Source organism: Choloepus didactylus, chromosome 6 (genome assembly GCF_015220235.1).
Source record: "Choloepus didactylus isolate mChoDid1 chromosome 6, mChoDid1.pri, whole genome shotgun sequence".
NCBI lineage: Eukaryota > Metazoa > Chordata > Mammalia > Pilosa > Megalonychidae > Choloepus > Choloepus didactylus.
In genome coordinates this window covers 47,972,850-48,000,222 of record NC_051312.1, presented here as the reverse complement: position 1 = coordinate 48,000,222, position 27,373 = coordinate 47,972,850, and the positions used below count along the sequence as shown (strand labels likewise).

At 40.4% G+C, this 27,373-nt stretch overlaps 1 protein-coding gene across 1 annotated transcript in view; it reads right to left on the bottom strand.

Moving 5' to 3' along the window:
• Positions 1–5,723: 5,723 nt before the first annotated feature.
• The window catches only part of LOC119536404, a 215,585-nt gene continuing 193,935 nt past the window's right edge, over positions 5,724–27,373 (bottom strand). The window contains exon 3 of the mRNA XM_037839177.1: positions 5,724–6,155. Within this exon, the coding sequence (XP_037695105.1) occupies positions 5,771–6,155 (385 nt within the window). The 3' untranslated portion in view covers positions 5,724–5,770. The remainder of the gene's footprint in view (positions 6,156–27,373) is intronic.

The window sequence follows — 27,373 nt, the reverse complement described above, 5'->3', positions numbered from 1 at the left end:
CAGGTTCTGGGGCTTAGGATGTGGACATATGCTTTCAGGAGCCATTATTCAACTTACTACACCATTTAACATCATCTTGTTCGTATCCTGCTTGTCTCCTGCTAGAACATAAGCTCCGTGAGAGCAGGAGTCTGGCCTATTTCCCAGAACATACAACAGCAGAATCCAGCTTGTAAGTACTTAGTAAGTAATTGCTGAGCGAATGCAAGGTTGATAGCTTGAACCAAAGGGAATATTCCTCAGGGGAAAAACATTCTGTAAAAAAAAATATAAAAATAGCTAAAATTTGCTGTATGGCAAATTGAGTAATTTGCCCTAAATTCCACAGTAATTAAATAGTGGGGCTAGAACTCAATCCAGATGTTCCTGTCTTCAATGTCTCTGCCGTTTAGCACTAAGTTTTATTGCTCAAAATACCTGAATCTGATATATGTTCTCTTTATTTCTTTGTACATTGACAGCATATGATTATGTGGTGAGGAAATGAGAACTTCTCTTACTTAGAAATGGACCGACCTTTTATAAGCAATGGAAACCTATGTCTTAGAGAGAGGGCAGGGGATGAGGGCAGACAGAGAGAAAAGAGAAGAGTTAGAGAAAATAATAGTGTGTGACCTAATTATAAGCCTAATACTTTTTAAAGGTACTAGATTATTTTTCCCCAAAAAGGGAGCACTGGCTGATTTATTAAGTTGCACACAGTAAAATGTTAAATATATTTTGAACACTAAGTTTTTCCTTTCAAGTCAGTGCACATAAAAAGAGTAACCCTCAAAGAAACTAGAGCTTCTGGGGTTGAATTTAACACTATTTAAGGAAAGAAAATCTTAGCTAGGGGACATAACTGCTAACATGATGATTTGTAAAGCCTTGTATTTCTAATAGGGCCTGACTGTTTCAAGGAAAACATATTTTGTTTCTAGGTAACATTTCAAGTCTGATTATGAACAAATGCAACAAAATTGATCTGTAATGGGAAATACTGTAATGTCACAAAACATTATTTATGCGCTTAATGTGACTGAAAGCATTAATTGCTAGGAGCCACAATCTGTCCAAGCAAAACATGAGAACACACTTTGTACCTCTGTCTCTTACTGTGTGTTTTCATGATGAATTCGAGTGTAACAAAAATGTAGTTAGAAAACCTGCAATACCTGAAGGTTTTCTTCACCTGCTTGGGCTCTGGTAGCTGTTCCCTTGTTAACAAATGTATGAGTCACATGCACTCAGAAATGCCCAGCAAACGGGGAGTTACGTGGCTGTTTGTTAACAGCTCAGCTAAAACATCTTGTGGAGTGAAGCAGTGAATGGCTGATTGGATTTTTTTGTTTTAAGTCTCTCTAGATTTATTTTGCCACCTTTATAATAAAATCTTGGCTTCTCCAGAAACATGTAATTGGGATTTGACTCTCTGAAGTCTTAAAACAAGTTTACAGAGCTAGAACTTCCCACTGAAAACCAACAAGTGCCGTAACGTTCACTGCTTTGGCTCACATTTAAGCATTAAAAATTTGAGCAGTGGAAAGATTGCATCATCGGTACTTAGACTCATGAGATTTACATGACCTTAGGGCAGTTTCCAAAGAATCCATCCGACTTTCAATTCAGGTCAACCCTTAGGTCTGAGGACACACTATGTACATTCCATGCATCTCACCATCCCCTGTGCTTTAAATACTTCTATTTTTCTCATATAAAATAATAATTATCAAACAGTTTACAATTCCCCACAGAAACACATGCAAAATAAATAAATAATGGATGGATTATTTTCCTAACTTGGAATAGGTTTGTGTAGTGGGTGCATATAAGCATTTCATTTCTCTGAGGTTAAATACTAATAGGTGTTGTACCAGGCACCATGCCAAGTACTTTAAACACATTTCTCATTTAACCCTTACAACAACTCTGTGGGGTTGGTACTTCTAACAAAGAGGATGAGTTGGTTTATGCTGCCATAATGAACAACCATAACATCGCAGTTGTTTGAAGCAACAGTGGTTTAATTTTTTGCTTTTGCAAAGTCCGCTGTTGTTCCAGGCTGTGATGGTTAGGTTCATGTGTTAACTTGGCCAGGTGATGGTGTCCAGTTGTCTGGTCAAGCAAGCACTGGCCTAATCGTTACTGCAAGGACACTTGTGACTGGTTAATAAACCAGATGGCTGGTGTATTAAATCATCAGTCAATTGGTTGCTGCTGTGACTGATTACATCAATGAAGGGCATGTCTTCCACAACGAGAGAATTCAATCAGCTGGATTTAATCCAATTGGTCGAAGACTTTTCAGCCAGACAGACAGAGGACCTTCGCTTCTTCTTTGGCTAACCAGCGAAGCATTTCCTGAGGAGTTCATCAAAGTTGCCAGTTCACTGCCTGAGGAGTTCATCAAGCATCTTCACCGGAGTTGCCAGTTTGCTGCCTGCCCTACATAATTTGGACTTGTGCATACCCACAGTTGCATGAGAAACTTTTATAAAATCTTATATTTATAGATGTCTCTTGTTGATTCTGTTTCCCTGAAGAACCCTAACTAATACACAGGCTCAGCAGTGGGGTAGCTCAGCAGCGCATCTCCATGTGCACCCACATGTACTGGAGAGTCAAGCACAGGCAATCAGTATTGCCTTGTGCCCTTCAGGCTCACTTTGATCAAAGCAAACCATATGGCTCCAGCCAACTTCATGGGGCAGGGAAGTGCAATCCTGCTGTTGCTCAGAGAGAGTATGTGGAAAACCCTCGTGAACAGCACTGTGCTTAACCCCATTTTTCAGGTAAGGGAACTAAGAGGATAACTAATACCCAAGGTCACACAACTCATGAATTAGATGACTGTGTGATTGCTTAGGCCAGAACACCTTTGCCAGTAAAAGTTAACCAGTTAATCAATACCTCCCCAGGTCCAGGGCAACCTGCCCTGCACACATTAGCATTTAGAAAGACCCACTCTACTCCTCCTCTGCCTCTGCTTCTCCTCCTGGGCTGAGGATTTCATGAGCTAAAGGGTTCTGTGCATTCAGAACTAGTGCATCTCCTTCTAGAACAAGTTCCTGGAGGACCCCAGAATTCCCTTCCCCAGTGACCCCAAGCCTCTGCCTATGTGGGCCTATTCCCCAGGTGCATCTTCCAAAGGGTAGGTAAAGCCATGAGTGTGCACCCCTAGGCCCAATAGGTGGTCAAGGAGAAGCTGAACACACACTGGAATATCAACACACTCACACACACACACACACACACACACACACACACACACACGTTGGTAGGAAGTAAAATGCAAGAGTGGCCCACGGATCTCCATTTGTACTCCTACCCTGGACCCATAAGGGCAGGCCAGCCACCATCCTGAAAACCAGCACTATCCTGGGAGAACTGAGACCTGGGGTTCCCCTTCTGAGAATCATCAAATCCAGGATGCAAATCCAGGTCTTTCTAATGGTGGAATCTACCCTCTTAATCACCCCACTACTCTGCCTCCAATTTTAGAGCCTATTGGTGAAACCTCTACTATTGCCATCACATTAAAAAAAAAAAAATTGGTGTAAAACACAGATAGTTTGAAAATTCAGGACCCCTGAGATGAGTTGCAGAGTTGATGGCGGGAAAGACATTGCTACAAAGACCTGGCTGGATTTGAGTTCTAGTTCTGCCACTTAGGAGTTCTGTGATATTAGGCAGGCCACCTTCTCCTTAAGGGCCTGTACTGACCATGCATGATGATGATGACGATGACGATGATGACGACGACAATACTTACCTCCCAGGGTAGTTACGAAGATTAGGTTAGATAATGCATGCATAAGAACCGCAAGAACTCAAAAATGACATACAAATAAAGGGATTTCTCCCTGTTGACCTTCCTGAACAGGGTGAATGCCAGAGGTTGGGTTAATCAATGCCTGCAAACACTAAGCTCCTTATTAATAGTCTTTCTAAGTTCTGGAATTACGGCATGACGTAAAACCTCAAAATCAATCTATTACCAGGTGAAACAGAAAAGACTTAATGGCAAAGGAAAAAACTTTTTTTGTTGTTGTTTTTTTGTTTGTTTTTTAATCGTGGTGAGTGTTCTGGTTTGCTAGAGCTGCCTTTATGCAAAATACCAGAAATGAGGATTTATTCAGTTACAAATTTAAAGTTCTAAGGCCACAAAAGTGTCCAAACTAAGGCATCAACAAGAATGGTCGATGGCGTCTGGAACTCCTCTGTCAGCTGGGAAGGCTTGTGGCCAGTGTCTGCTGGTCCTTTGCTCCCGTGCCGTGTTTCAAGACGGCATTCTCCAAAATGTTTCTCGATCTCTCTTAGATTCTCTGGGGGCAAACCCTGGGCTTCATCTCTTGGCTTAGCATCTCCAAATGTCCTTCTGTCCACATCTCTAAGGATCTTTAAGCATCTCTGTCAGCTTCCAAGTTCTAGCGTCTGTGTGTCCTGGCTCAGCATATCTCTGGACATTTGCATCTCTCTGCTCTCTGTGTCAGCTCCCTTTAAAGGACTCCAGTAAACTAATCAAGCCCTACCCTTCATGGGTGGTTTCACACCTCCATGGAAATAATTCAGTCTACCCTAATCAACAGACTATTCAGTCTGCCCCCACAAGATGGCATTAAAGAATATGGCTTTCTGGGGGACATAATATATCCAAACCGGCACGGTAAGGGCCTCCCAAAGCTATTAATATTTGGTAGGGACTTGGAACTCAATTAAAAAATGGATGGAGAATCTCCATACATCCAAGAAACATTCAGGAATTGAATTGGAAGAAGTCACTTGGGGTTATATTTCCCAGAGTAGGAAACTGAGGCCCAGAAAGATTAAACCAGCTGTTCTCCCTGGGTCAGAGCATCAACGCAGAGGGAGAGCTTACACTGGAATCCAATTGCCCTCTTTGAAGCCTCAGTGTTCTCAACTGAAAAATGGTGATGATAACACCTACCATTTAGAAGTATAAGGATTAATTAAGGTAATGACCTAAAGCACTTGTGTACTCAGCACTGAGAAAACGGTAATCATTTTTATCATATCACCAAAGTACGTTTCTTATGTGTTTCAGCATCAAAGATTTTATTTTATTTCTGGTTACTTTTGGACTTCCACCCATGGCCTGACTGTTGAGGTTATGTATTTATCAGAAACCATCAAAGGCGTGTCTGTCGTTTCAAATATATGAAAGAAAAGTGGTTTTACAGCACCAAAGTTCACACGCTAAAAAGGAAAAAAGTCACTTGGCTATTATCTGTAAGAAGCTGAGGACATTTATCAAGTCATATCAAACTAGTAATCCAAAACCAAGACAAGCATGGAGCTGTGCTGCTAAGATACTGGCAGCTTGTTTATAAGCAGTGAATGGGGCTCCCGTCAAGGAAGTAGACTGTCTCCTACCATGATATTTCTTCCTGAAGCTGAGAGCTGGCGGGGATTGGAGAGGCAATATTGGTATGGAGGTTGGGAGCATGGCTTTGGAATCAGACAACTCACCACCTAAATGACCTTGGGACGATGGCTTTCTCTTCATTTTCCTCTTGTATAAAACAGGGGTAAGAGTATTATAATAGGCCTCACTGGGTTTGGGAGGAGTCAGTGAGATAATGTGTTCAAAGTACTTAGCCCAAGGCCTGACACAGGAGATGCTTGATCATTGGTGCTGTATAACTTTGTATAAAAACTTTTAAGGAACTGACAGTCATTTGAAGGGGAAAATCGTTAAGGAATGAAAATAGGTCCTTTAGAGAATAAACTTTATTTTACTAGGTCGACAATTTCATGTGTGGCTATTTCACACAGCAGTTGGCCTCATCAGCTTCAGGAGACCACTCCTGAAGTCTTCTGGGAGACCCGTTGGCTTGTTGGTGGCTGGATTCACAAAGACGTGGACGGAAGATCCAGTCGTACAGGCCAAAGTATCAAACTGTGCCAGCGTGGTGTGGCCAAAGAAACAGCCATCACTGAGGGCACTCAGATCCACCGAGGGGGGGTCCTTGGCGGGCTTTGACAGAAACAGGGCAAGTCGGTAATGCACGCTGGAGTGACCCACTTTCTCCACAGCCAAGGCAGCCACTGGGATCTGCGGAAAGCTGATGGGTGTGTGGAAATGGCACTGACTGGTCACCATGAACCCCACCAAGGCTGACGTCAGCAAACTGGTTTTCAGGCCACAGTACCTAGGAGGTTAAATCACAACACTTACTCCAGGTGGTTGTTACAAGCTCCCTCCTAGGAGGAAGTCAGTGTGTTTCAGGGGTACAGGACTCTACTAGCCTCAAAGGACTCTGGATAAAATCCCAGCTCCACCACTTAGCAACTACTTGGCAAGTTATTTAATTTCCCTATACCTCAGCTTCTGCAACAAAGTAATGTTCTTAACAGGACCTACCTTAGACTGATCATGAGAATTAAATGACGAATTTCATTAAAAACAGTTCCTAGACATAGTAAGTTCTTCTTACACATTGGCTATTATTAATACTATGATGTCCAAGTTGTCTTTGCTTCTCATGGTGAAAACCAAGGTACTTTTGTGTTAAATGGGAGAGAAAACTTATTTAGTAACTTTAGTTATTATCTCATCTATGCTACTAGATTGTAACTTTGTCAAGGACAGGGACTTTATCTTGTTCATTTTTTACGTTTGTTGCATAGAAATGAGGCGGTGCTTGAGAAAAAACTTGGCGGTTGAACAGATTTGAAAATAAAAAACATAGTGTGGAATTACAGTCCCTCCTTCCCCAAAGCCCACTTACAATTTAGACCTTTTGATAAATTGTCTTCTTTTCTTGAGAAAATTAAGATTGACTGTGAGAATTCACTGTAAGGGAACAATTATGGGATATGCAAAAGTCTGACTAGACAGTTTTCACTGTTCACAGGAAGGGAAACAGAGACTCTCTCTGACGTAAGATATATTCATTTACTGACATGGGGAGATGATCAATGGAAAAGATCAGGTAACAGAACTTTATGCACCCTATGACCTCACTGGTTGTACAAGAACATACTGGTTTATGTATATATTGCCTAGAAAAAAACTTTGAAAGAATAGAATCCAAAATGTTTTCAGTAGTTATCTAGCAGTGGCATTTTGGATAAAATTATTCCTTCTCTTTGCTTGTATGAATTTTCCAAAATGAACATGATTTGCCTTTGCAAAAGAAAGAAAGTTACTTTTTAAAATGTCTGCATACAAATTTCATTTAAAAAAAAAAAGCCACTCAAGAGATGAGCAGTCATTTGGGTAAGCGAGGCTCCTTCTGCCCCATTGGCAGGGATCCTGCCTCTGGCTCCCATCCCTTAGGGACCCTTCCTCATGAATACTGTGAGAGGGAAAAGCACAAAATAAAAAGAGCCATGTGCTTCAGCACAACTCCAAGATCCAGTGAGAATCAAATTCCTGTTTTCATTCTCACACCTCTTAGTCACTGCTGCTTTCCTATTTCTCTGCCATCATTTTTCTTTTTTAGGGCACAGAACAGCAAAGAAACAGAGCCTCTTCCCACCAGGAGAGACATATATTATGAACTCCTTGTTTTCTGTGTGAACGCAGCCACGATACTTTTAAAGAACTGAAATGCAAGAGTACTTTTAAATAATTCATCGACTGTGTGCCTGGTATTTGCCAGCACTGTGCTAGATGCCTTATGTTTTATACTCAGTCTTCAAAACAACTCTGCAAAGTAGGTTTTATTTTCCCCATTTTACAGGAAAGAAAACAAAGTGAAAAGATTCAGTAACTTTCTCAAAGGCGAATGTACATACAAATAAGTGGTAGCCTTGGACCCAAACTTCAGGGACTCAATGCCCAAAGTTCACATTTCCCCCCATTCTGGCTTTCTAGATGATGAAACACTACACAAAGCCAAGATGCACATTTTAGTCCAGTGGATAAACTGCGTTTTCTTTAAGTGTTTCTGTGACATTGGAATGGCTTCATCACATTTGTCAATCATCCCATGTTTGCAAGTTCCTAATCCAATATGACTCGGTTGGTGGTAACAACAGGATGCCTAGTGAGAATTTATTCCATTTTTTCTGTTTTCTGTTTTTATTTTTATCAGTTTGTTTACATATACATACTTTAAAAAAGTCAAATAGTTACCAAAAAAATAGCAGTTCTCTGGCTGTTTGTACCACTTGTTATAGCATAGGTCAAATAGTCCTTAGAATGAATTGATTCATTCAACTCTCTAATCACACCTCCTATTTATTAGATGCTGAGGATACACGAGCAAGACAGATTTCCTGCATTCAGGAGTTCTCAATTTTAGGGGCCTGGGTTGGGCCGTGTCTGCTCTTGTCCTCAGTTTGGCAAGAAGATGTTAGTTGTGTTCCTTTCTGGTTGCAGAACAGATAAAAGTCAGGCTTTCTCCTTCCATTCTTCTCTTCTTTGCTCCCTTTCTTCCTTTCCTCAACAAGCATTTATTGTGTACCTACTACATCCCAAGCATGAGTGAGGCATGTGAGAGAGCAGTGAAGATGGGGATGGCCCCTCCCCTTATGTAGCCTTAGTCTAGAGAGGAAGCGATCATCAGACAATCATGATGCACTGCGATGAATGCTATGCCTGGGACGGGGGCTTGGCAAGATCGTAGCAGCGGGTCTGCCTTGTTCTAGGGAATCAGGGAGGACCTGAGGAAAGATCATCTAAGCCAAGACCTGAAGAAAGGCAGGAGTTATCTAAGCGACCAATTGGGGAAGAGGAACAGCATATGAGGGGGCCCAGAGGCCAGAGAGAGTTAGGCACATTCCAGAGATAACAGAAGTCGCAGAGGCTGGAACACAGACTGCCAAGGAGGCAGGGGAAGAGGTGGGAGCCAGACTGGAGAGGATCTTGTCTAGGGGGTTGGATTTTCTCCTGGAGCAATGGGAAGCCACTAAACGAGCTGTAGGCAAAGGAGAGGCAAGATCAATTTTGTTTAGTAAAATGGTCCCTGGGGCTTCAAATTGAACAATGGGTTTGATGGAAGCAATAATGTCTGCAAGAACAGTAAGGCAACTGCTGCAGACCTGGCAAAGATGATGGTGGCTCGGACTAGGATGGTGACAGCAGAGATGGAGAGAACTGCATGGATTCAAGCGAGAGTTCGCATATGATGTGGAATAAATTGGAGTGAAGGAGAGGAAAGGGCGCATGATGATTCCCAGTCTTGGGCAATTTACTGATTATTCCATGTTTGGAAATGGGGACATGAAGAAGGAGAGACTTGGGAGGAAGATGAGGAAGGAAAGTGGTAAGTTCAGTTTTGAATAGATTAAGTTGAGGCAACTGTGAGATTCTAAGGGCAGGCACACAGTAGGGACAATAATACCACTAACTGTTATTCAGACCTAACCTGCATGCCAGGCCTTCTGTTGGGAACACAAACAGAGGCATTTGGATATTCTGATCTGGAGCTCAGAAGAGAGGTCTAGGCTGGATGTAAAATTTGAGAGACTGAATTAGATATGAGATCAGGGTCCAAGCAGCTAACGCAAAGGCTGGGTATAAAGCAGGAAGATGTTGTGGGATCTGTGGTAAGCTGGAAGGCAAATGCCCAGACTGACACCAATCAAATTCAGATTTTTAAAGACCACTGGACAATATTCCCGACGAGTTATCCTCAAAACTGTCAAGGTCATCAAAAACAAAGAGAATCTGAGAAACTGTCACAGCCAAATGGAGCCTAAGGAGACCCAGTGACTAAATGCAATGTGGCTTCCTGGAAAGGATCCTGGAAAAGAAAAAGGACATTAGGTAAAAACTAAGGAAATCTGAATAAAGTAGAGACTATAGTTAATAATAATGTTCATTAATTGTGACAGATGTGTCATACTAACGTAAGATGTTAACAAGGAAAACCGTGTGCCGAGTGTGGGAACTCTCTGTACAATCCTCTCAATTTTTCTGTAAAGCTAAAACTGCCCTATGAATTTCTATTCTGAAGTCCATTAAGAATACACTGGGATGACTAAATAAAACTCAGGTATGGCCTGCCTAGATTTGTCTTTCAGGACCCCAGTTTGTGACCTCTGGGAGAGATGATAATTAAACCATAGGAGAGGGGGATATCCCCTGGGGGAGATTATAGAAAGGAATGAATTTCAGCCCAGAGTTTCAGCCTTGCACACAGACAATTAGCTTTTTTTTTTTTTTTCATTTTTATTGAGATTGTTCAGATACCATACAATTATCCAAAGATCCAAAGTGTACAATCACTTGCCCCTGGGTACCCTCATACAGCTATGCATCCATCACACTTAATTTTTGTTCAATTTTTAGAAACTTTTCATTACTCTAGACAAGAAATAAAGTGAAAGATGAAAAAAGAAAAAAAGAAAAGGAAACTCTAATCCTCCCCTATCCCTAACCAACCCCCCTCAATTGTTGGCTCATAGTACTGGTATAGTACATTTGTTACCATTTATGAAAAAATCTTGAAATACTACTAACTGTAGTATATAGTTTGTAATAGGTATATAGTTCTTCCCTATATGCCCCTCTATTGTTAACTTCTAATTGTATTGTCATACATTTGTTCTGGTTCATGAAGTGATTTCTAGTATTTGTACAGTTGATCATGGACATTGCCCACCATAGGATTCAGTTTTATACATTCCCATCTTTTGACCTCCAACTTTCCTTCTGGTGACATATGACTCTGAGCTTCCCCTTTCCACCTCATTCACACACCATTCGGCGCTGTTAGTTATTCTCACATCTTGCTACCAACACCCCTGTTCATTTCCAAACATTTAAGTTCATCCTAATTGAACATTCTGCTCATACTAAGCAACCACTCCCCATTCTTAAGCCTCGTCCTATATCTTGGTACCTTATATTTCATGTCTATGAGTTTACATATTATAATTAGTTCCTATCAGTGAGACCCTGCAATAATTGTCCTTATGTGTCTGGCTTATTTCACTCAGTATATTGCCCTTGAGGTTTTGTCATCAACCCCTTTTTTTTCTTTTAATATGGTTTTGTTCACTCACCATACATTCCATCCCAAGTAAATAATCGATGGTTCTCTGCATGGTCATACATTTATGTGTTCACCACCTTCACCACTATCTATATAAGGGCATCTACATTTCTTCCACAAGGCAAGAGGGAGAGTCAAAGAAGGTAGAGAGGAAAAAGAAAGAGGAAAAAAAATGACAGCTAGGAAGCAGCAAAATGAAAAATAACCTCAAATCAAAGTAGAATAAAGAATCAGACAATACCACCAATGTCAAGTGTCTAACATGCCTCCCCTATCCCCCCCTCTTATCTGCATTTACCTTGATATATCACCTTTGTTACATTAAAGGAAGCATAATACAATGATTCTATTAGTTACAGTCTCTAGTTTATGCTGATTGCATCCCTCCCCCAATGCCTCCCCATATTTAACACCTTGCAAGGTTGACATTTGCTTGTTCTCCCTCGTAAATGAACATATTTGTACATTTTATCACAATTGTTGAATACTCTAGATTTCACCAAGTTACACAGTCCCAGTCTTTATCTTTCCACCTTTCTTGTGGTGTCTCACATGCTCCCCACCTTCCTCTCTCAACCGTATTCATAGTTACCTTTCTTCAGTGTACTTACATTGTTGTGCTACCATCTCCCAAAATTGTGTTCCAAACCACGCACTCCTGTCTTCTATCACCCTGTAGTGCTCCCTTTAGTATTTCCTGTAGGGCAGGTGTCTTGTTCACAAAGTCTCTTATTGTCTGTTTGTCAGAAAATATTTTGAGTTCTCCCTCATATTTGAAGGACAGCTTTGCTGGATATAGGATTCTTGGTTGGTGGTTTTTCTCTTTCAGTATCTTAAATATATCACACCACTTCCTTCTTGCCTCCATGGTTTCTGCTGAGAGATCTGCACATAGTCTTATTAAGCTTCCTTTGTATGTAATGGATCGCTTTTTTCTTGCTGCTTTCAGGATTCTCTCTTTGTCTTTGACATTTGATAATCTGATTATTAAGTGTCTTGGCGTAGGCCTATTCATATCTCTTCTGTTTGGAGTACGCTGCGCTTCTTGGATCTGTAATTTTATGTCTTTCATAAGAGATGGGAAATTTTCATTAATTATTTCCTCTATTATTGCTTCTGCCCCCTTTCCCTTCTCTTCTCCTTCTGGGACACCAATGATACGTACATTATTGTACTTTGTTTCATCCTTGAGTTCCCGGAGACGTTGCTCATATTTTTTCATTCTTTTCTCCATCTGCTCCTTTGCATGTAGGCTTTCAGGTGTTTTGTTCTCCAGTGCCTGAGTGTTTTCTTCTGCCTCTTGAGATCTGCTGTTTTATATTTCCATTGTGTCTTTCATCTCCTGTGTTGCGCCCTTCATTTCCATAGATTCTACTAGTTGTTTTTTTTGAACTTTTGATTTCTGCCGTATATATGCCCAGTGTTTTCTTTACAGCCTCTATCTCTTTTGCAATATCTTCTCTAAACTTTTTGAATTGATTTAGCATTAGTTGTTTAAATTCCTGTATCTCAGTTGAAGTGTATGTTTGTTCCTTTGACTAGGCCATAACTTTGTTTTTCTTAGTGTAGGTTGTAATTTTCTGTTGTCTAGGCATGGTTTCCTTGGTTATCCAAATCAAGTTTTCCCAGACCAGAACAGGCTCAGGTCCCAGAGGGAAGAAATATTCAGTATCTGGTTTCCCTGTGGGTGTGTCTTAGAAAATTGCTCCACCCTGTGATGCCTCGGGTCACTGTGCTTTTCTGCCCAGCAGGTGACGCCTGTTAGCCTATAATTCTTGCCTGGTGTGAGGAGGTGTGGCCGTGTTCCCCCAGGCTCTGGGGTCTGGTTCTGAATGGAAAGGGCCCCACCCCTTTCCTCCTAGAGAAGACAGACCCCCCAGGTGGAGGTCGTTAGCATTTCAATGGTCTCACTCTCTGCTTGTGCTGTCTCCACCCTTCCTGGAGTCACAGCCCTGGAAACTGAAAATGACTGGGGCTTTCTCCACTGAGCCGAAAAAGAAACAGATAGTACCCTTCAGACCCAGTCCAAGGCGACCCTCCGGCTGTCTAAGGTCAGTCGTCACCCAAAGCCTCTGTCTGTTTTTTGGGGATGCGTACCTGTAGTGAGCAGTTCACACTCGCTACTTAAAACCCCAGTTGGAGCTCAGCTGAGCTGTATTCGCTTGCTGGGAGAGAGCTTCTCTCTAGCACCACGAGGCTTTGCAGCTCGGGCTATGGGAAGGGGGTCTCACGACTTGGATCCGCAGGTTTTACTTACAGATTTTATGCTGTGTTCTCGGGCATTCTTCCCAATTCAGGTTGGTGTATGATGAGTGGATCGTCTCGTTTGTCCCCCCACAGTTATTCTGGATTATTTACTAGTTGTTTTTGGTTTTTTGTAGTTGTTCCAGGGGGACTACTTAGCTTCCACTCCTCTCTATACCACCATCTTGCCCTGCCTAGACAATTAGCTTTTAATAAGCTCCCAGTTGATGATGTTAGTATGTAACAAGCAACGATAAGGGTGTCTGATTCTGATACTGCCTAACAGTCACATGTGGTGAGTGCCTATCTTCCATGCTTTCTTATCCCTGATTTAGTGAACTTTAGAATAAAGGAATGTTAGGATTGGAAGACCCCTTGGTGGGTCAGAATTTTCCTGGGAACCTGTTAAACATAGAGACACCTGGTTTCCTCTCAGACCTTCTGAATCCATCTGCAAGGAGGGACCCAAGCATCCATATTTTAAAAAGCACCCCAGGTAACGCACACACCTGAGTGGAAGAGCTGCTCCTCTAGGGCCACGTTTTCTGATAAGGTAACAGCCCAGAGAGAATAATATAAATTGCTCAAGGCTGTGGTCTTAGTTTGCCGGAGCTGCTATGACAAATACCACGTGATGGGTTGGCTTAAACAACAAGAATTTATCAGCTCACAGATTGGAGGCTAGATGTCCAAAATCAAGATGTCAGCAAGGCCATGCTTTCCCCAGAGTTGGTATGTTCTGGTGACGGCAATGCTCCATTGCATGGTGATCTCTTTCACCTCTCTGTCTTCTGCCTTCTACTGACCATGTATTTCTGAATTTCCTCCATTCATAAGGCCTCCAGTATTCATATTAAGACCCACCCTGTTTCAATTTGGCCACAAGTAAACTAATAATAACATCTTTAAAAGGTTCTATTTACAAATGGGTTTACACTTCTGGGAACATGGATTAAGATTTGAACATGACTTTTGTAGGGGACACGATTAAATCCCCAACAATCACACTGCTAGTAAGGGGCAGACTCTGACTATACCCTGCCTGTCATTCCAGTCCCTTCAGCTGGATCCATTAATCACCCACACCCCCAGCCTCAGCCCCCACCTAGGCTTGAGAAGCGATGAGTTTCCGAGGCATTCACGGGTCAGAATCAGATCAGCAATGCCCATGTTCCAGCCACATCAATGGCACTCGGTCTTAATCTTGTCCCCATCTCAGCAAACCCACATCAATGGCACTCGGTCTTAATCTTGTCCCCATCTCAGCAAACCCCTACGTCTTTCCTTGAGTCCATAACTAGGTTCTGCCTTGACCTGTGTGCTGGGGCCCTGAGTCTTGGCATCTCCCCAGGCCCTGGATGCCCCTGGAGCAGGAGGCATGTGTGCATGTGAGGCTCACAGTGCCTCTGGGCCTGTGTGATGACACAGACTTGCCTCCTCCTGAGGTCTGGAGAGAAAGCGCCTGTCAGATGGTAGGAGGCCTGTGGGCATATGGCACAGATACACCTTTCAGAGGGTGAGGCTATTTTCATTACTCACTATAAATAGCATGGAATGGGCCATAGCTTGTGGTCAGTTACCTGGAATGCCAGGGCAGGATTCTGGCACAAAGTCCATCCCCACACTCCCCTCAACTAAGAATAAGCACTAGCTTGGCAGCATGAATCTCCGAGCTGAGTCCTCAAGGAGCATCACACGGGCAGCTGAAGGGTAAATCAGGCTTTGGGAGTCTGCACAAGGGAGGCCTCTGACTTTGTGGTATCAGTAGCTTATGTGGCTACAAGGAGAAATATACACATTTAGAAATACATACCTGGGGAGGAAATACTTGAATGTGGGCATGTATGAAATTTAAAAATTAAGATGATGAAACTAGCACTTAGAAATAGACTCTGTATGTCTTTATATAAATAACTTCTCTTCATTTGCAAGCCTATTTGGATGTTGCCATTACAGAATGATGTTGGTCTATAGGACCCAAGAAGGCTAACTAAAATCAATTTTATGCATCACCATGTCAGCCATTTTTACTAAAGCCATCTTGCAATATAGAACACTGGTTAAGGGCTTGAAGTTGTTAGACTTCGATTTGAACTGTGGCTCTGTGGCTGTCTGACCTCAATAAGTCATGCAACCTCCTAGAGACTCAGTTTTCTCATCTCTAAAATGGAGCTAATAACACGGACCTATTAGGAGTTTTGTGAAGATTATATAAAGTCATGCATATTTTATGTGTCCTGGCTGATTTCTGGACCCTAAAGACTTTTGTCACTGTTGTTTGTTTTGAACTTTAATGGAAGTTTCAAATAGTTTTGGTCTCTAGGGGTGGAGATTTATATTTGGGGTGGGGTGATGAGTCCTTGTCTTTTATTTTGGGAAGACTCCTTGTTTCAGGACCCTAGTGACCAACTGGGGTATGGACACTGGTGACCTCACAGGGGGACTATCAATAAAGACCATTGCACTGATCCTCCAGGCAGTTTCAAGAACAGTGGACATGAGAACCAGGGGAGCAGAGCAGGAAGGAAAGAACAGGACAGATGAGGAGTGGCGACTGTTACTCCTTATGAACTTACAGGAAGAGCTGAGGGATGCTTTGCAGGGGAGAGGGGACTGGGGTCCAAAAGCTGAGCCAGAGGAAGTTTGAGTCAATGCAATTTGCACAGTAAACATTCTATAATTCAACTAATTTTTACTGCAATGTCATAATAGACAAGAAATTACTTAAGAGGTATGATGGGAGTCTTGCTTGGTTCCTTGGTGGCAAATGATGTGAGCATAACCCATTTGTAGAGCTAAGACCTCCTCAACAGAAACTGGGAGTTAAATCTAGACTTCAGCTTAAGTTTTACTAACTAAACCTTATCCCTTCTCTGGTGGAGCTTACACTTAATCCACGAGAGAGACTAATGAGACATCATTACATGGAGGGTAAGGGCTCTGCCAGAAAGGGATATGGTTGGATGACATCCTGTAACAAAGGTAGGCAGGAGGGTATTGCTTCTGAGGAACTGAAAGGAGGCCAACGAGGTCCTTTAGCTGAACTGCAGGACAGGAGGGAGGATGGTTTTGGATGAGGTGGGACAGGGAGCGTGGGCCCCATCAAATATAAATTGGGCTTTATTCTAACACAATGGGAAGCCACTGTGGGGCTAAAAAGGAGAAGAAGGGGCTGTGGCAGAATGTCTGCATTTCAAAATTAGCACTCTAGGAAATGGACTGGTGAAAATGAGAGTAGGTGCAGAGAGACTACTTAGGAGACTATCAAGATGAGGAGAGCTGAGCTTAGGTGGGGGCAGTGAGGATGAAAAGCTGTGCCTTCCAGAGATTGTCAAGGAGGGGGTAAAAGGACAGATATCTGGGCTTTTCCCAGATGACCAGTTTCCACCTCTCACAAAGGCCAGTGTTTGGTAGTAATAGCTCCTAGAGCAAAGGCAGGTGTCTTCACCAACTCCTTCCAGTCTCGAGGCTATTGATGACACGTTCACTGTTAGGATTGCCACATTCTCTAGGTAGATTTGTGCCTCAGTTACCTGTCACTCTGCATGGCAATACCTGTGATCTCATCTCATTTTTATCTCAGTATAATTTTAGGGCTAGATTTTCCAAGTGTTTCAAAAAGCTTATTATTTCAAACCTAGGGGAAATGACCATAAAAGTAAATAGATTTATTTGCTAACTTATAAAATGCTTTGCTTCCAAAAGGGATCAGAGGCAGATAATATAAAAATGAGAAGAAAAGTTTTCCGACAACCTTACATTTTGAACTGGTACCCGAAGAACACTAAGTTTTTCCTTTGCTTAGTTTCATGTTGCTTTTTAGCACATTTTACGTTATTTGAAAAGATAAACTGATTTCCTACCTATGATATCATAGGTAAGAAGAAAAAATTCTTGGAACCAAATCTAGCAAGATTTGAAATTGAGTAAAAATCTAATTAAGCCTTTACTCCATGCTATGTTTATCTTGTTACTTGGTAATACAGTAATATATATTAAAAAAAAAAAAACCACTTGTGCTTCTAAAACAGATTTCCCATCCCCAAATATCAGAAGGGAATAGAATGAGTTGACAATAGTTCATATTAGGAAATGCCCATATCCAGTTGATTTCAGATCATTGTTACTGCAGTTTTCAAAGTTCATGCACTGGGTTCCCAAACTGAGAAAAACTAATGAAAATCATCTACTGTTAGAGCAGAACAATTTCTTTACAACAGTGTTCTCGCAGAAAGTTCATTCTGGTAAATCAGTGTCAAAATGACAAGAAAATCAAACATGTCTCAAGAGGTACAGCATATACCAAGTACAAATCTCCAAATCTGTGCTCAGAAATTGAATGTCAATGGATCTGATGAAGAATTCAAGACAAAAAAAAAAATGAAGGATGAGAAACAAACTCATTAAAACATTTTGAATAAAAACAAAAAGACTGTGACGTTACACTCAATTAACAGGAAAACACAATCTTAAAGGGTAAGTGTGGTAGATGATGATGTTCATTTTAAGACATCAGGAAACAGAATCAACCATTAAAGACCCCTCTGAAAGGGAGATATGATTAGAGGGAAACTTTCAATTGACCTACTAATGATTTCACAACTGTTGAACTCTTTGCCTTTGCTGGAGACACTCCCTAAGTGAGAAATTTCAGAGAAAGCATCTCTGAATCATGATTATTAGGTCTTTCAAGCCCTCAAAAGTAAACTGATCAGAGATACAGTAACCAATCCCAGGACCACGGAGAACAGATGCATTCAAGTGAGGTCCCCAAACTCCAGCATCTTGGAATTGGTTACGGAAAAGCCTGAAAGTACGTGAGGAGCAGAGGTTTAAAACCTATTTTAAATCACCAACTGGCAGAAAATACTTAAAAAACACAGAGAACCATTTAGAATATGACATGTGCCAGAAACAACTCTCTAAGGACTTCAAAAGCAAGAGAAGTCAAGACAGAAGGAGACAGAGGATGGAGGATAAAGAGCTTTTCTTTTTTTTTTAGTTGCCACAGCGGGACATTGGAAGTTGAAAGAATTGCAAGCCTCCCCAGAAAGAGGTTACTAAACAAGGCAGGTACCCCAGGTGGGAGGGCCCCAACATCAGTCCATGCATTCAGGAAACTAGTTTTTCATCATTTGTTTTTTCATGATTTTTAAATAATTTAATTTTTATTTCATAATTAACACATGCACACTGTAGAAAAGTAGAGAATGCACATAAACATAAAGAAGAAAATTTATATTATCATTTATTCCAAATCTCAGAGATAACCAGAATTAACCTATTGATGTACGTCTTTCCAGATTGTTTTTTAGGAAAGTAGATTTTTGTTTTATTCTGGATAAAATTGAGATCATACTGCAACTTGTGTTCTTCATTCAATTATGTATCAACTTGTTTCCATGTCAGTAAGTATATTTTTTACCATTATTTTTAATGGCTGCCAAGTATGCCCTTGTATGGATGTATTTAATCAATACCAAAGCAACTATTAAAACTTTTATGTTTTGAAATACTTTTAAAATTATGAAAAATTTGCAAGAATACTAAAAAGGACTCCATGTATATTTTACCCAGAGTCATCAATCTTTAACATTTTGCTACATATGCCTTATCATTATCTTTCATTATTTCTGAAATATTTGAGAGAAGGTTTACATATGCCACTTTACCCCTAAATACTTCAGTGTGTATTTTCTAAGAACAAAGATAGTCTCTTCCAAAAGCACAGTGCAGTTATCAAGTTCAGGAAATTTAGCATTATCTAATAATTTTATCTAATCTACAGTTTATATTCTATGTTTACCAGCTGTCCCAATAAAGTGCTCTGTTATGTCTCAATAAAGTGCTTTATGGTATGTGAACAATCTCAATAAAAAATTAATTAATTAATTGATTAATTTAAAAAAAAGATTCTTTTTCTGGTGCAGGATCTAATCCGAGATCATGTTTTACATTTAGTTGCCATATCTTTTCAGTCTCCTTTAATCTGGAACAGTCCTTCAGTTTGTCTTTATTGCCATTTTTTGAAGAACACAGGCCAGTTATTTTATAGAATGTTCCTTAACTTGGGTCTGCCTGATGATTCCTCATGATCAGAATCAGGTTCTGCATTTCTGCTGAAACACTGTATAAGGGCTGGTGGGTCCTTATCAGGGATCACACCCAGGGGCCCAGGATGTCCATTTGCCCTTCATCAGTGATGTTAATTTCGATCACTCGATTAAGTTATTTATTGTCCAGTTTTTCCAATGTATAGTTTTTATTTTTCCTTTTAATAGGTAGTTTGTGGGGTGACATGAAAATTATCCTTAGATAGTCTCATCCTCAGATAATGTCTTCAACAACCTTTCTCCATGCCCCTCTGATCCCTGATTTCTTGCCAAGACAAAATGTTACAGCCTCAAGTTAACTCCAGCCCTTTCCCCTTTGCCTTTTCTTCATTCTGGGGCTGAGGGTGGAAAGTTTCTAAAATCACTCAATCTGGATGAGGAAACACCAAGATGGATAATTTCTAAGAGCAATTTCTGTACCAAACTGCTATAATTCTTCACGGTAACAGACACCCCTTTCCTGGTATCATGTTTTAGTTCTTCAAACAATTCTTGATTCTGTTCTGGGCGAGACTCTATGCTGGATATCAGGGAAATAAAAATGGATAAAACATGATGCCTTACCTTGGGCCACTAGTGTTTTGTTGGGAGAGGCATAGGCAGGCACTTATAATGCCCACATGATACTCTGGGCATAAAGGTAGACCCAGAAAACAATGGAAACATAGAGAAGTAGCAAATCTCACAGCTGGAGTCAAGATTCATGGAGGTGAGCAATGGCAAGAGGTGTGTGTGTGTGTGTGTGTGCGCGCGCGCCTGTGTGTTTAGGGGGTGATGGTGGGTTGGGAGGGTGTTTGTTCCAGCAGGTTAAGTGCCAGGTGGGGAGCAGTGGGAGATGAGGCTGGAAGTGAGGCAGGGCCTGGTATGCAAGATACAGAGCTTAGACTTGACCCTGAAGATGACGTGGTGTAAGCAGAAGATAACACAACCAGCAAGGTTTGATGGATCACGCAGGGGCAGCAGAGAGGTCAGATCTGAGGGCAGCAAGCCTGGAAGGAAGGGAACCCGTTAGTAGGATATTGCAACAGTCTCAGTGAGAGAAGAGTCTGGTCTGAACCAGGACAGTGGGATTAGGAGGGTGTGAGGAAACACAGATTCAAGAAATATCTAAGAGGTGCCTAAGTGTGGGGTGGGGGTGAGGAAGGAACTGAGATTGACTCCCAAGTTTCCAACTTTTCAGAGAGAAAAATCATGAATTGACATTACATATCTCAAATTGATCTTTACAACAACCCTGACAGATGGGGTAAATAATTATTATCCCCATTTTACAGATTATTAAATGGAGATTCAGTAAGTCAAAGTGACATGACAAAGGTCACACAACTAGTCAATGGCACAGCCGAGATACCAAGTTCGACCTAACACATGTACTAATGAATAATACAAAATTATTCAAGGTGTTAGAATAACTGGAGAACCATATGCAAAAAAAAAGAGGGAGAAAACTTGTATGCACACCTCACACCAGCTACAAAAATTAATTCAAAATGGTTCATACATCAAAATGTAAAAACTAAATTTTAAAAACCTTATAGAAAAAAGCAGGAGAAAATCTTAGTGGCTTTGGGTTTAACAGAGATTTCTTAAATAGGACACAAAAAGCACATACTACAAAGGAAAAATCAATAAATTGGACTTCATCAAAATGTAAACCCTTTGCTCTTCAAAGCCCAATATTACAACAATGAAAAGGCAAGCCAAATACTGAGAGAATGTATTGGCCAAACATATCTGACAAAAGACTTGGATGTAGAATATAAAAAACACTTAAAACTCAAAAATAAGAAAACATGTAACCCAATTTAAAAATGAGCAAAAGCTCTGAATAGACACCTCACCAAAGAGGATATATAAGATGGCAATAAGCACACAAAAAGATGCTCAATATCATTAGTCACTAGGGAAGTGCAAATTAAAACCACAGAGAGATACCATTATATACTCACCAGAATGGCTAATTACAATACAAGTATGTAGTACAAATAGAACGCTCATATACTGCTGATGGAAATGTGAAATGGTACAATTGCTTGGAAAAACATTTTGGCGGTATCTTAAAAAGTTAAACATACATTTACCCTACAACCCAGCCATTCAACTCCTAGGTATTTACCCAAGAGAAATGAAATATTTCCACACAAGAACCTGCAAGAAAATACTCACAGAAGTTTTACTTGAAGTAATTGGAAACTACCCAAATGTCTGTCCACAGACCTATAAACAAATTGTGGTATATCCACACACTAGAATACTACTCAGCAATAAAAAGGAATAAACACATGGCAACATGGATGAATCTCAAAATAATTATGCTGAGTGAAAGAAACCAGACAAAAAAAAAGAGTTCATACTGTATGTTTCCAGTTATATAAAATTCTAGAAAATACAAAATAATCTTTAGTAAGAGAAAGCAGATCAATGGTTGCCTGGGGATGGGTAGGAGAAGAGGGGGAGGGAAGGATTACAAACCAGTAAACCTTGATTGTTGTGAGTTTTCATGGGGTATACATATGTCAAAACTCTTCAAACTGTACTCTTTAAATATGTGCAATTTATTTTATACCAGCTAAATCTCAATAAAGCTGTTTTAAAAAATAATACACTGGAGAGAGATATATCAATACCTCAGTAAATGGGTGTGTCTGAGTTGTGGGGTTATTAATAATGATCTTTTCATTCTTTATCCTTTTCCAGATTTTCAAAACTTTCCAAAATGAGCATGTTATAATAACAAAATCACAGAAACTCCACTTGTGAAAAAAGAATTTGATGAATAGAAGAGTATGGAGAAAATAGTCTTAAGTGGGGAAAAAAATCAAAGACATGACACCTTTCAAATGACAAAAGATACTCCATTCTTTCAAAAGACATAATACCTTATGCCCAAAGCACAAGCAACAAAAGATAAATGGGAACTCCTTACAATCAAAAACTTCTGCACCTCAAAGGACTTTGTCAAAAAGGTAAAAAGGCAACCAACTCAATGGGAGAAAATATTTAGAAACCATATATCTGATAAGAGACTATCTTGCATATATAAAGAAATCCTACAACTTAACAACAATAGTACAAATATCCCAATTATAAAATGGGCAAAAGGCATGAGAAGACATTTTTTCTGAAGAGGAAAGACAAATAGCTAAAAAAACACATGAAAAAATGTTCATCTTCACTAGCTATTAGGGAAATGAAAATCAAAACCACAATGAGATACCATCTCACACCAATAAGAATGGCTGCCTTCAAACAAACAGGAAACAGTAAATGCTGGAGAGGATGTGGAGAAATTGGAACTCTTTTTCATTGCTGGTGGGAATGTATAATGGTACATCCGCTCTAGAAGACAGTTTGGCGGTTTCTCAGAAAAATAGATATCAAATTACCCTATGATCTGGCAATTCCACTTCTCAGTATATACCCAGAAGATCTGAAAGCAGTGACATGAACAGACATTTGTAACACTGATGTTCATAGCAGCATTGTTCACAATTGCCAAGAGACGGAAACAATCCAAGCGTCCTTCAACAGACGAGTGGATAAACAAAATGTGGTATATATATATACAATGGAATACTATGCAGCAGTAATAAGGAACAAGGTCCTGAAACATGGCAACATGGATGAACCTTGAAGACATAATGCTAAGTGAAATACGTCAGACACAAATAGAGAGATATTGTATGTTACCACTACTATGAACTCCCTGAACGATGTAAAATCAGTGTCTTATAATGTAGAATATATGGGACCTAGTGATAGACAGAAGCTAGTGAAGGGGGAATGATAATCTAATATGTTCAAATAGGTTAATGCGGGTGAATTCAAAGGAATTGGAATAGATGGGGTGATGATTGTTTGTTAATGGGATAATAAGTATCAGAGCTGTATTGAAAGTAAATAGGATTGAAAGGGGTTGTTTAAAGGCATGTTTCCCACAGATCAGCACTACAAATATAGATAGGTGCTTGCATGATATACTTCCAAACTATGACACTGGTACAGAGAGTTGACAACAGAATGGCATATTGGAAAAATCTACCTATTGCATTATTAACAGGAATACCTTTCCAGTACCACACAAATACTAGGAACAAATAATTAAGGAAAGAGCCATGGGGTGTTTTGGGTCATAAGAATTGTTTAAAACAGAGAGTGATGAAGATTGTACAGCTAAGTGATGATAAGGTGAGATATGGATGGATTATCCTGGATAGAAGACATGCTTTGTGAACTTATGAACCCTCTCCTTTATAAGTCAAACCCTCGATCTTGAGGCTTGCTCTTGTGAAACTTATGGTTGTAAAAGGGAGGCTAAGCCCACCTATAATTATGCCTAGGAGTCACCTCCAGAGAACATTTTTTGTTGCTCAAATGTGGACTTTCTCTCTCTAAGCCCAATCCTGCACATAAATTCATCATCCTCTCCCTGATGTGGGACAGGACCCCCAGGTGAATGAGTCTCCCTGATGACATGGGGCACAGATTCCAGAAATGAGCCTGACCCTGGTATCAAGTGGTTGAGAATGCCTTTTTTGACCAAAAAGGGGAAAAGAATGGCAACAAAATAAGGTTTTACTGGCTAAGAGATTTCAAATAGAGTAGAGAAGCTGTCCTGGTGGTTACTCCTATTGAAGCTTCAGCTAGATATGCCAAATGGCCACAGTATGATAAGCCCAAATCAACAGTAGTCCCCAAAACCTTAAGAATACCTGGCTCCCTATCTGAGACTTCATAAAAGTTTAACTCACTAACTTTATTCTTCAGAAACTTAAATCCTCCAGAGAACTCCTATGTCAGCTAAGTCCCCAAACCCAGAGGCAATAGTCTCTTCAAAGACATCAACCAGATGCATCCCCTTTTCCCATAATGTCGACATCCCTTTTCAACATGAACAAGTTAGGGTGGTCACTGCCTAGACATCCCTGAAGATTGCAAAGTGATTAAACTAGAGGAAGGGTAGCAACAGATAAGATGGAATTTAACAAAGGATTATGAATACTGAATCTCTATAAATTTTCTTTTTCTTTCTTGCTGTAGTATAAGAATAGCTAGAAGGAAAAAATTGAAATGGTGGAACTGTAACCCATAGCATTCTTTGAAATTTGCTCTACAGCTTATTAAATTGTAATTTGAAAGTCATCACCTTTTTGTTTATATGTTACATTTCACAATAAGGAAATAACTGAAACTATGGTACTGTAACTCAGCATTTTTGGAAATTTCCTATATAAATACTTGTTAAATCATACTTTGAAAGTTATTACCTTTTTGCATATACATTATATTTCACAATAAGTAAATAACTGAAACTGTGAAACTGTAACCCATAACATTCTTTGAAATTTGCTCTCTAACTACAGTACTTGTTAAATTGCACTTGGAAAGTTATCACTTCTACGTATTTATGTTATATTCCACAATAAAAAATGTGATTTAAAAAAAAAGATAGACTAGACCAGAGGGGCTATGAGGGGTTTTTATAACTTCTACAGGAACAAAAAATGTCTAAATCTAAAGCAACTGATAAATATTAACAAAATGCATCATTTAGCTGAACTGTCCAGCTCAAATGTGTTTCAAATATATCATTGGGAGAGACAGAGTGAATAGGGGGAAAGGAAAAGAGGATGCCAGCTAGCCATGGAAGGTGAATTTTTACATGCTGTCATGACCTAGCATTTCTTGAGTTCTCCCAGGAGTATAAGGATTAAGAAATAATAAACATAATTAACAAGTGACCTGCACTGAATATCCTTTAAAAGATTACATACTGCAAAGTACAAGTTAGGCCATGGAATGATGCTATTCCACATCTGACCATGTATGGTCAAATCTCACTAATCTGGGCTTCCACTCCTTGGAAATGTTTGCTAAAGCTGTCTGCATTGATTGGGCTGAAGATTCTCTCTGAATTTTTAATAGTGAAAGTAATAGTTTTTAAAAAGGTTTCAGGGGACATAGCCAGCCTACTCAGATGATAAACTATTTAAAAGTCCTCAGCACATTAATTATTTCATTATTAAGTATTGAGGCTGATCACGTAATTTTTGATGTTCATTTATTCAGCAAAAAGTCACTAAATGTCAGCAACTGTGCTAGGTCCTGGGACACAAAGTAGCAAATACAAGCCATGCCATCCTGGAGCTTATGGTCTAATGACTGAGAAACCTATAAAGAGTTGCAGTACAAGGTGTCATTGGCTTGGGAGTATGAAAAGGAAGTCAGAGAAGCCTACAGAGAAGCAGAAACATTGAGCAGGGTCTTGACAACTGTGTAGGAGTTCTCTGGTTAGAAAATGAGAGAAGAACATTCTAGGCGGAGAACGTGCAAAGGCAGAGAAGAACTAGGAGGCAGAGAATATTTGGTAAATGGAAAAAGCTTCAGTGACAATTAAGAATGGGTTCCAGGACCTGAAGAAGATGAAGGCCTTTTATCCCATGCTGGAGAAGTTCAGGTTTATCCTAGAGGGAATGAGGAGATGTGCTGGTTATAACTCTGCGGTTGTAACAGAAATGAATTAGCTTAAGAGAGAGAGATGGCCCTCAGTCTTCAGAGACTTCATGGTGTCATGCAATCAGGCCCAGAAAGGGGCTGGATTTGGGAACTGGAAAACTAGAAAGCTAGCTACCTTTTCTCTTTTTTTTTTTCTCTCCACATTTATTTTTTACATTATTCAGGACTCTTTTGGCCACAAGTGACAGAAATATAACTCAAAATAATTCCAGCCATAAAAAGAAAGAATGTGTGAGCTCTCAAAAGTGGGAAGGTCCAGGAGTAAATACAACTTAGACCCTGCTAGATGCAGGGATTCAACAGACATCATCTGATCCTGTTGCTCTCTACTTCTCAGCCCTGCTTTCCTCTGTGTCTGATTCATTTTCAAGAAGGTTGTCCTGAGGTGGTGGCCAAGAGGGTGACTCTCACCTTACATCATTTATAGAGCTAATGATAGCAGCCAAGAGAAAGCTTCTTGCCTGATAGTCCTAGCTGAAGTTCTGGGGTTGAATGATTGGCCTGGTTTGGGATTATCCTAGCCCAAGAGAGGTCACTAGAGCCAGGGAGGAGAGTACTCTGATTGGCCAAGCCTGGATCATGTGTCAAAACCTCAACCAATCACTGCAGCCAGGCTTTGGTTCTGTGCCTGTATCTTGGAGTCAGCCCCACCTGTACCACATGGACTGAGAATGAGAGAAGGATGATTTCCCAAAAGAGACACTGAGCAGTCAAAACATATCCATTACAGTTTCATTCTCCTTTCTCTGCAGATTAGTTTTCTCATCTTTCAATCAGTATGTGTGATGGTTAATTTCATGTGTCATCGTGGCTAGGATATGATGCACAGTAGTTTGGTCAGCAAGCCCTGACCTGGCTGTTACTGTGATTTAAATCATTAGTCAGTCGATTTCATTTATGGCCCATTACATCCACAATCAACAAAGGAGACTGCCTTCCACAATGGGGAGTGTCCTCATCCAATCAGCTGGGAGCCTCAACGCGAGAACTGAGGATTTCAGCAGCCAGAAAGAAGAATCTCAATCTGTACTTCAGCCAGCCAGCTTCTCTTGGGGAATTCAACCTCACATTCATCAGGTTTCCAACTTGCACTTTCTCCTGGGGAATTTGATTTCACTGCTGTCAAGTTTCCAACTTGTGGCCTGCCCTACAGAATTTGGACTTGCCAATCCCCACAGCTTTGTAAGCCAATTCCTATAACAAATCTCTTAATGTTTACGTATATATATGTCCTGCCAATTCTGTTTCTCTGCAGAACCCTAACTATGGCAGGAGAAACAGTGCCACCCCAAGTTATACTTTCTCTCTGGTCAAGAACTTCTTAGCCCCAGTTCTAAATCGCAGGGAGAATCTGACTAAGGCAGCTTGTCCGTTGACTTGCTGTGGTGGGGTGTGGGCAGTCTTAGGGCTAACGTGGCTGCTACAGGTCCATCTCTGTGTCTAGAGGGGGGAGTTACTGGGGTCAACAGGGCAAGACAGATACTGCAAAAGGTGTCTTTTACAACAGGTAACAGAGGCTTTTTTTATATTTAAAAATGTTTATTGAAG